The sequence below is a fragment of the Phallusia mammillata genome, chromosome 6 (genome assembly GCF_965637545.1).
Source record: "Phallusia mammillata chromosome 6, kaPhaMamm4.hap1.1, whole genome shotgun sequence".
NCBI classification, from domain to species: Eukaryota; Metazoa; Chordata; class Ascidiacea; order Phlebobranchia; family Ascidiidae; genus Phallusia; species Phallusia mammillata.
The window spans coordinates 8,720,886-8,731,694 of NC_137257.1; the positions used below are offsets into that span (position 1 = coordinate 8,720,886).

At 37.4% G+C, this 10,809-nt stretch overlaps 1 protein-coding gene across 1 annotated transcript; it reads right to left on the reverse strand.

The window, feature by feature from the left end:
- Window positions 1–1,364: 1,364 nt before the first annotated feature.
- On the reverse strand, window positions 1,365–7,280 carry LOC145234190 (alpha-(1,6)-fucosyltransferase-like). Its single transcript, XM_080098946.1, has 5 exons — window positions 7,160–7,280; window positions 5,959–6,209; window positions 4,073–4,281; window positions 3,290–3,437; window positions 1,365–1,835 (listed from the first exon to the last, which is right to left on the reverse strand). The coding sequence occupies exons 1-5, from the start codon at window positions 7,278–7,280 to the stop codon at window positions 1,503–1,505; spliced, it is 1,062 nt and encodes a 353-aa protein (XP_079955072.1). The 3' UTR covers window positions 1,365–1,502.
- Window positions 7,281–10,809: the final 3,529 nt, after the last annotated feature.

Consider the following 10,809-nt stretch of genomic DNA (forward strand, 5'->3'; position numbering starts at 1 on the left):
TATCGAATTAACTGGTCACCATGCATTCCCACATAAACCAGAAAAACCCAGCCTGCGGTGGGATTCGAACCCAGAGCAGGAGTCTTTTCGGGACTCACAATCTACCAACCAAGCTCCACAGGATCTGTATTTCATACTGGTCAAAATAGTTTAGCCCATTGAAGCGGCAAAAGCCTCAATGACGACTGTCAATAATGAATGGTTGATTTAAATCGATAGTTAGATTTGTTACGGTTGAGTAGGATTCTTTAAGACAAGCCCAGGAGGGTTTGAAAGGCGCAACGGGTAATCCAATCAACTTCATCACGATGAACCCGTTGATAAAACTTCAAGGGTTGTTTAGTCACTGTCACTTATCTGTGTAGCTAAGCGCCCCCCAAAGTCGGTGCTCAGGATAATGCTTTGGTAGAATTCAGATCTAGTTTGTCGTAGTCTCTTTAGCAAACCCTAGGCTAAATTATGACGTAGTGGGTCTAGGAATTCGTTTGGCGCGATCTGTGCCTCCAATGAACAGGGCAAATGTTTTTAGTTGAAACTTGAGTTATCATCATGCCATACGAAAACTGGAACTGCGTTTTGAATGGTTGGCAAGCGGTATATTTCACGCTTATAAACGTATAGCTTCGTTTAATAGCTCGAAACGTCGATACCTGGATGGGGCAATTGAGCCATCTGCCTGGCCGTCTTTAGCGACTGTTCCGAAGTTTTTGATAAATCTAGGCGCCTAAGAACGTGCTGAAATTCTTGCGAATTATATCTTGAAATCCTGATTTTTGCATTGCACACAATTGACAGCCGATAGAGCGTTTCTTTATTTCTCTGTATTTGAGTTGAGTTGCGTATTTATGGATAAACGTTTCAAAGGCGAACGATTAAATCAGCTTCCACGGGCTTCGAACCCAGGACACTCCAGGGGACGAATCCCGATCAGTTTTTTCATGTCTGTATATGGGTCAGGCGCGCTGGACCATTCGGCCTCACTTCAACATGAGCAAATCTTTTGCCTTTTATTTTTTTATGGCAAAAGTGCAACAATATGAAGTCATAGCGCCCTCCAACGACGAGCGATTGTACCCTCAGGTACGAGCGATTGTATTCTACTTGAAACTTAAACCAGAAATGACAGTATAGACAGGAGGCAATGATGAACAACACCTTATGTTTGTCCAGAACATTCTAAAAGAACAAAATGACTCAAAAGTTCTAAGGCATCAAATGAAACGGAAACGTTATATTTTTGAAAACTTATTGTGTCGAGATAAACACTTTCCCGTTGTTGTATGAAATGCTCTTGCACACCAAAATGCAAACGTTAATGTAAACATTGTACATGATAATATCGAAGCCGCTACACTATTTACAATTAAGTTAGATTTTAAGGCGATGACAACAAGATAAGAAACAACCTTTTACACACTCCTTATTTATAAAAACAAAATTTTATGCACGTTATTTACACAATTAGACCAAGTTTTATTACAAACGTTGTCCACAATCTACACCTAATCGCTTTCATCCCATTGGAAGCCTTGATACAAAACTGGATTTGCATATTCCCTTATTTTGTCAGCGGGAAAGTAGCCAGTTTTTCTGGTTCTTGAATTTGTTCCAAAACACCTCCGATCGCACATCAGTCGTGATGGATTCACATAAACCTGGTCGCCTAATTGCAGCTGAATCTCATCGTTGGTTTCATTGGTTGGATTGTGGTCGGCAATTGCCTCTAGGTAGCGAGGAACTGAACCATAGTACATGTAATCATCGTCCAAAGTGCAAACCGTGATAGAATCTTTTCGTGTTTTTGTCAGCATCAGAGCGTACACTAAACGTCCAACCTGCGAATGCAAATCCGAATTTTATCACAAGACAAAAGTACCATAAACCTCGGTTCAACCGGATTCGGTTATACGCATCTTCGCCTAATTAGGATTTTTTTGGCCCAAACGGATCCGGATTAACGGAGGTTTACTAAAATTTCGGTTTCTATTATGATGTGTTAAAGCTTTCTATGCCTTTCGTTCATGCTTTGAACTTTCTTTAAAATTTGGTTGAAAACACATTGTTGTTGTAAAAGCATTAAGCCAGTAAATGATAAGCTGCAGACAGTACACCTTGCTTCGACCTACAAGGTCTCATCAGTGCAGCTGGCGACGAGAGTTCGGCCGCATTGGTTAGTGCAGTGGTCTTCAACCTTTTTTGAAGGCGACCCCAATTTAAAAGAAATTGAAATCAACATTTACATGCGACCCATTTTATTCCGACGGCGAGAAAAATATTTCACGTAATGCCGAAACTGAAACTATTTTCATGTAAATTTGGCAGCTTAATTTTCAAGTAGACTTTAAATATTAGCATTCAACGCTCAAATGTTGGAGGAACCCCCAATTTTTATATAATTTGGCCAATCTAACTCGCGTTAAAGCTCACCTGTTCGCAGAAATAAATTAAATTGCATTATCCCCTTATCCCGCTGTATTAATTTGGACACAATATGTCATTCAATGGGCTCTATCGCGTAACAATGGGCTTGACGACTTGTGTTTTATTAGATTTGGGTCGCAACTATTATTTTTTTGCTTATTGCGTCACAATGATTAGATTGTGACACGAGGTACCAAACTGTACTGCAAAACATCAGCAAAGGTTGCGAACTAGGACAAAACATTTTTGGTAATATATTTAAACGCCAATAAATTTAATTTATAGCGACCCCAGAAAAAGTTGAAGACCACTGGGTTAGTGTAGCCATTCAATGGCACTGCAGCACATTGTTGTTATATTTAAAATCATCAATAAATGAGCAACATGGCCCATGCAGACCTAGATGAAATGTGGAGTGAAACCTCACGAAAGTTCAAGCCCGCAACCCGGCCCGAACCCGAATCATTTTTGAGAAACCCGTTTGGGCCCGAAAGTTTGATTGATTGACCCAATTCATTGAAGCCTCAGGGATGGCCAATGTAACAACCACAATAGACAATTGGTCTTGAGCAAGGCGTTATTAAGTCAGGTCCAGCAACTATAGCTACTTGGCTAGTTAAGTTTACTTTAAAAACTACTGACACACAGTGTAAAGTCAGGCCCTAATTAAGCCTGTTTTTGTGAAGCAACTTAAGCTGGAACCAGCCCGAAAAGCCCGGCCCGACTTACGACTCTGTAATTATAGTTCACTTCTGACTAAAAATAGTTGGTATTTCGGGTATACTTTTTCATATACATGTGGCGTTTTAAGGCCAAAGTTCTTTATTCTGTTTGTTTATGTATTTTTGATTTTGTTTTTCTAACTTACATTTGAACTTAACGTTCCAACAAAATCTTGACAATCACTGAGCAGTTGGATATCTTGCACAATGCCAAGAAAACCTTGTTTAGTTTCTCGGTTAAATGCAGCCAATTTGGTGTTTTGTTGAATGGTTAGAAAATTGTAGAAAGGAAACCTGTAATCAACAAAAAAACCTGTATGTCAGCACTATTTGTCCGAATAGCTTTCTCAACTATCTTTTTTGACATCCCAATATTTGCTTATTTGATTGATGCTTTAGTAACTAATATCCAGGCTTTTCGGCATTGTAAGATCGTGGGGGGTTAATATTTTTGCCAGAGAGGATTTTGGCTATTTGTTTACCGGTCAAAGAAGATAATTTCGATCCATAACAACGATGCTCCTATCGAAAGAGCAGTGTAAAATAAGCGTGTATTTTTTGTTATCACTATCACTAACATGTTAGTAATGTTATCACTAACATTGCATTAGGAGGTGGGTCCCTCTATGTCTCCTGGCAACTAACATTTTTCGGCCCAGTCCACCACTGATCATGCATGTCTGTTGCAACGTGCTTTAAATGTACAAAACCTGAAGCTAATGGCGGTTATACTGAATCGGTTACTGTTACCGTTAATGAACTAAGTGTTCCAAGTTATGAATTTTAAATGTACATTATTTTACTTTTGTTTGTTAATAAGGCCAGACCGAAACCGAAAACAAACACATTATTGCAAAGCAAGACGCAGTCAGTTATTTCTTGAGAGAATATTTTTCCTGTTTTTTTTTATTAAATCAATATTCGCTTACGTTAGTTTCGCCTTGCTGTAGATGTCGGGTTCGTCAGTTGCCAGAAACACGTTTTTATCTCTCGACTGACCAGCCTGGGTTTCCCCCGCCAGGTCAATCACGTGACACATGTATTCTTCAAGTGCAAAGAACTTGGCCTCTCTAACCAACTTGTCGCTCCGGCGAATGTGTAGCCTATTAACAATTAATGTATTTGTTAACGTAACAAACTGGTTTCACTTATTTTGATTATGGTAGTGTTGGGTTTATGTTAATGTTCGCTGATGAGTGTCAAGGTTATAACCGCGTCACTACAAATTAATCAGGTACCACTGTCCTTAACCTCCCAAGCTCCTGAGCTTTTTAGGACCGAGTCCTGGAAACTCTATACAGGAGCCTTGTACTTCAGTTCATTTGTTTATTACTTCTAAAAAGCACCAAAGGGAAAATGGAAAGAGCTTAAATGACCAGTGTGGTTTTATATATACCCAGTGGTGGGATTCAATATTTTTTTCAGCTGGTTCTGTTACAAAAAGTCCATTGGCAGTCACCAGTGCATCAATCACGTGTTCAGTCTCTCGGAATTAATCTTCCACAACATGTTTATTTCTCGAGATTGCTTTTTTGTATTTTTGTCGACTCCTTTAACCCTAAGTTAATCAAGCGTAATGACTTTGGTTCATAAAGTAGATTGTTTCAAATTTCGCATGTCTAGTTTCATTAACCCAAGTTAATCACGCGCAATGACTTTGGTTCATCGAGTTCATTGTTCATTTCCCATGTGTCAAATTTGTTTTCCCCTGAGTTTCGTTATCCGTTGTTTACTCAAGATTGCTGGACCTATAAATACCACGCCACAAACATTGAAATTCATTCTAGTTCTAAATTCTAGATTCTAGTTTTTAACGGTTAAAATACTGTTCAAAGTGCGAATTTATATTCTGATAATATTCGCCTCGACGTCGTGTCTCTTGTCAATTTGATGTACCGCTGAACGTAAAAAGTAAGTTATCTGTGTTCGTCTGTTTGTTATGTTGCTTGTGATAAAACTCGTGAAGCAGATATTTAAGTCTGAGCTACAGCAGTTATTAAACCAGGAGTCAGCTTTGCATTCGCTGCACCAGTAATGCTAACCGTTTAGCTGATTTCATAAAATTTCCTGAAACGGTTCTATAGAACCGGTGCGAACCGGCTGAATCCCACCACTGAATATACTCCGGATAAAGCACAAAGTTATATCAATTGAACACCAGATCACACAATCAAATCTACATCATAATGAACTGCGACACGAAATATTACAAAGTTTAAACATAATTTGGCAATCCAGTTGAATAAAACCGTTGGACTATTTGACTTCCTTGCAAACTTTGACTTATATATGTGACTGCATTAAACCTTTAAATACCTTAAACTCACCCTACAGTTGAATTTGAAAATCCAAGTTTTTTCTTCAGTGATTTTTTGTTTGTTTATTACTTCTCAAAAGCACCAAAAGGAAAATGGAAAGAGCTTAAATGACCAGTGCGGTTTTATATATACCCAGTGGTGGGATTCAATTTTTTTTCAGCCGGTTCTGTTACAAAAAGTCCATTGACAGTCACCAGTAATGCTAACCGTTTAGCTGATTTCATAAAATTTCCTGTAACGGTTCTATAGAACCGGTGCGAACCGGCTGAATCCCACCACTGTATATACTCCGGATAAAGCACAAAGTTAAATCAATTGAACACCAGATCACACAATCAAATCTACATCATAATGAACTGCGACACGAAATATTACAAAGTTTAAACATAATTTGGCAATCCAGTTGAATAAACCCGTTGGACTATTTGACTTCCTTGCAAACTTTGACTTATATATGTGACTGCATTAAACCTTTAAATACCTTAAACTCACCCTACAGTTGAATTTGAAAATCCAAGTTTTTTCTTCAGTGATTCTAGTTCACTTTTCACGGTTGGTTGAAGTCGGGTGATATATGCAAGCACGTGACCTATCCACCAGTGATGCGGAACGTCGTGCAAACCCTTGAGAGCTGATTTCAATTGGGTGGGGATAGTAAGAGGGGCGAATGAAGTAAATGGCTCAAATTTTCCCTTCACTTTTAATATCACAGTTTTGTGTTGATTTGTAGTTTCGTGGCTTCCGTTACCTATTAAAAAATCATTTAAACTGATAAAATAAAACAGACGTGCTCACAAGTGAAGCATGTATTATATGGCTATCCTTTTAATGAAAGTACTTGTTTCGAAACAACCTGCATAGGATGTTCGCAAAATAATTTTGATATTTTAATCGTTGTTTTTTAGGCGAAGTTACTTCATAACTTTGAGTGTGTAACTATTTTTCTTCCTTCTTAGACATTAGCGTAAAAACCCTTACATTTACCATTGTAGGTTTACTAGAGGCAGTGTTTCACAACAACTGCTTACAACAGACTGGGGGTCGCGAGGTCTTTTGTAAACATTTGAAAGGTAATTGTTTATCAGCAATTACAAAAAATCAGTAAAACTGATTGATTTGAACTTAGTTTGTGTTCTATTGTGACCATTAAAATACTCAACAAATGATTTGTAAGTGCCACAGTACCGCGTGGGCAAACGAACGGCAAACATCTAACCACTTATAATGAACTATAGGTGAAGCGGTCAGCGTGTTGTAACAGGATACTTATTTTAAAGCCGAACGGTTTAGCAAGCTTAGACCCTTCCTCTTTGCCTAATAAAAGTTTATTCTTGTGATTTTTTTAAAAAATTTTTGACTTTTTGAAAAGAGGTCGCAAGGCACATTTGGTTGCTAAAATGAGTCGCGGGGTGAAAAGGTTGATAACCACTGCTTTAGAGGTAGACTGCAACTTTTTTGCCTCCGCTCTACTCAAATATAAAAATAAAACGGTGTTTTAAAGGCATTGTAGTTCTCAACTTCATGAGTGTATGTTCTAAATCCTAACTTAATAAAGTATGACCACATGCAACTGGTCTTTCACGTTTCTTTTCGCACAGAAAGTTTCTTTTAAAACGACAAATCATGTATTGGAGGAATTAGAAAGGAATCACTGGTGGGATGAAACAAGTCTATAAAGTGACGTAAAACCATATCGACCTTGAATTTCTGGAGCTGTTTTGAGCTCAGATCTGTCAACATCCTTGCATGTTTCACTCAATGGTCTGTACGCAGCCTCCAACTTTTCTCTGTAGGTTGGAATGTCAACGTGTAGTTGCATCGTTCGGTTGGTGCCCACAGCAAGAAATAAACAAATCCCGATATGATGGATAAGGCAACCGTGTCCACATCTAACTTGGATAGCACAAATGAGTTTGCGGGCCGACTTGCAATTTTCTGGATTCTGTTGATAAGAGTGGATGTTTTAAAGATTTTATTACCAATAGGGCTGGCCTACCAAGTAAACAAGTTGATAGACCTCTTCTGGCAATTGCCATACAATTTCCAGAAGGGTTCTTTAAACTTGATATTATACCAGGCAGCAGCAATAGCTTATTAACTATCAAGTAAACCTTTAGACAGAAGTGCTGGTCGTGAGCCAAATTAATAATTCAGCGTTTGTCCAAAACATAAGCCAATATTTGCACATAAATTTATTATTCCACCAGTTTGTTAAAAATGAAGTAAAAATATTAGGAATATTTTGCACAAACCAAAATTGGCAACTAACCAAAAATTGGAAAGAATTTTATATATCTATACTCGCAATATTACGTCCAAATTTAATAATCGCAAACTTTGGCCAATTGGACAAATAACGAATACGTTAATAATCCAGCAAATTTTATTTCTAGTGCGACCCTTTCCTCCTCCCCAAAACACAAAGAACTGCATTCCAATTTTTCTGGCGCCCGAACAACATAGAACAGTTATCGAGAGAGAATTGAATAGCGCGAGTTCATAATGGCGGATTAAAAATACCCGATTTACAAAATCTAGTTAGAAAAACTTCGTTATTTAATAAACGCAGGTAAAACTAACAAAATATGGCAACAATAAGCGATCTACAACTTAAGTTTTAAACTACGAACCATCAAACCAACTTTTCTAAATACACAAAACCTAGCGCTTGGAAAATGTATGATTTAGCAAAATGAAAGCTTGAGTTAATAAACAAAAACAAAAGGTTTTCCATAGCAAGACTCACAAGCTTAGTTTGCAAAATTACGTATAAAAATCATCCTAAATATGAAACAGCAACAATTGCAGTTTGTGACATTACTGACAATGCGAAAAAACACATTAAGATTGTGTGCAAACAATTGCCTTTTGTTACTGTTTGTGTACAAAATATTTTAAAACCTACTTTGAGTTGTGCTTAATTATTCGGCAGAGATACTAGCACAATAGCTCACAGCACACAAGGTTTGCTACATACCGATGAATAGGGTAAAGTGCGCAGTGATTAAAAAACAGCAGTGAGGCTGGGATAGGGTTATGGACTAATTTTCTTGGGATTTTGTTTCATTTTATTGTTATTGTTATTGCTTTGCTCAACATCGGTATTCAGCAATTCTGTACTGTTAGGTCCTGTATTAGTAACTCTACCTCGATGAGCTAATTACAGTTTGTACATGGAAAGGCCAATACAACTTATTAATGGATCAAACATAAATACTAGCCTGAAGTTTCGACAGAATTTTCCAAACTTTTCTTTGAATTTTATCAACAGCCTTCGGTTTCTGATAAATCTTCTTACATTGATATGATGCTGAAAGCGAAAACATTGCGATTATAAAGCAAAATGTGACCACTGACGAACTTTATGATCAATAGTTATGATGGCAAAACTAGTCCTAAACCTAATATGGTTAAGAGACTTTAAAAGCCGTTCAGCCATATTTTTTCACATTTTTGAGTAAAAAAAAATAAGAAAGAAACATAAACCGACAATCCTATGCATGTCTTACATTTGGTGCAACTGTTGAAAGGTCTTTCGTATCTGCAAAACATATATGAAAGGTATTTGTTTCACTATACGACTACACCATCTTGTTTGTACAATTTGTCCAAATAATGTAACTTCTGTTTGAATGGTACCCAAGTTGATTTTACAACTTCGTGTTTTTCTAGGTCTTTGGAAGTTAATTGCAAATGTATGAGGAAAAATAAAAGTACTGAAAGTTGTTTAAATTGCGTACAAAATAAGGACACAAGTCAAAATGAAAACTGTAACTTGTAATTTAACCCACTTCTACTGCAAAAAAGAGCAGTCACCAACGATTATCGCGACCAACTATTCAATCTTAGAGATATAATGAAAAAGCCACTGGAGTACAACAGGCCATTACATCTGTGCTTTGTCAATTACATGAAGGCCTTCGACTGTCTTAACCACCATCGGTTGTGTGAAAGTCTTTATTTGGCTTATAAAATCCCTGCACGAGCATCAAACAGCGACAGTTCAAACTGCAGCAGGACTTTCCCGTAACTTTCTGATGCAAAAAGTTTGTGTCTGACGGGGTTGTGTGGGGAATGTGTGCTTTCCCCACTTCTTTTCAATTTGTACAGCGAAAAAGTCAGGCATAAGTCAATCCAAGGGTGAAAATGGTGGCATTGACCATGGTGGAAAAAAGCTGCCTAATCACTATATGCAAACGATACAGTCCGACTTTCTGTTGGAAATACATAGCGAAAAAATGGGTCTGCTTATACACAGAAAGAAAACGAAAGTTATGGTAGTAGTAAAACGTCCCATAACAAGTGCTATTGTAACATCATAGCAGTATTTTAGAACAAGTAGGTAGTTTCACGTACTTGGGACCAAGCATAGGTGATTCTGGAAGGGACTCCCCAGAAATCAGTCGAAGGCTGCAATTGATGCAATCGTTTGAAGGTCTTTCGTATCTGCAAAACACCATCTGGCGGTAATTTGTTTGACTACGACTATAGACATTTTGTTTTTACAACTTTTCCAAATTACTATAAATCCTGATTCGCCTGAAACCGAACCTTTTACAAACACAAATCTAAAGCGTTAAACGTGTCCTTTCTGCTTGGTGAGATATTACGCAATCTTGCATACCACAAAGAATATCGCCATAATTGTTATTTTTTCAAAACATTATCGTTTTTCCCACTGTAGACAAAAAATCAGTAATTCATTGGAAGGTTGCCAATCATACTTAAGGCAATTTTAAACACCATTAATTTAAATGATGACGAAACACAACTAGTCTGCACTAATTGCATGGTAGATAAACATTTTTTCATCTTAAACGCGTAGCGTACGACTTCGCGTGACGTCATAAATGATTCGGCCGAATTTATTCAGCAAAACCGGCGAGTATCCGGTTTCGGCAGAATCGAAATTTGGCCGATTCGGTACATCACTAGTTTAAACATTATTGTCAAAAAAATGTTTAATGTCCTGTTCCTTTTTGAAAAAACTTACTATTACAAACGTTGTATTGGTCGTAAACCACATTCACCTAACAGTAAAATCAGCAAACCAGCATAAACGTTGCTGGAAAGACTCAAAATTAATCAACAACTGACAATTTTAAGAGACACTATCAGTGGCGGCTCGTGCCTAAAATTTGTGGGGGTGCTGCTCAAAATTTTAGCCTTTATTGAACATATATAAGTTGGCAATATATAGAAAACCTACATTTATAGTTTTCCAGCCATTGTTTTGTGTGGAAAAACAAGTAATACAAATCTTAATTAGAAACTCCATTGTGACGTAATTTTTGTTACGCAATAATGTACACGAGTGTAAATAGCAGACGGCATCATTTGTGTATTTT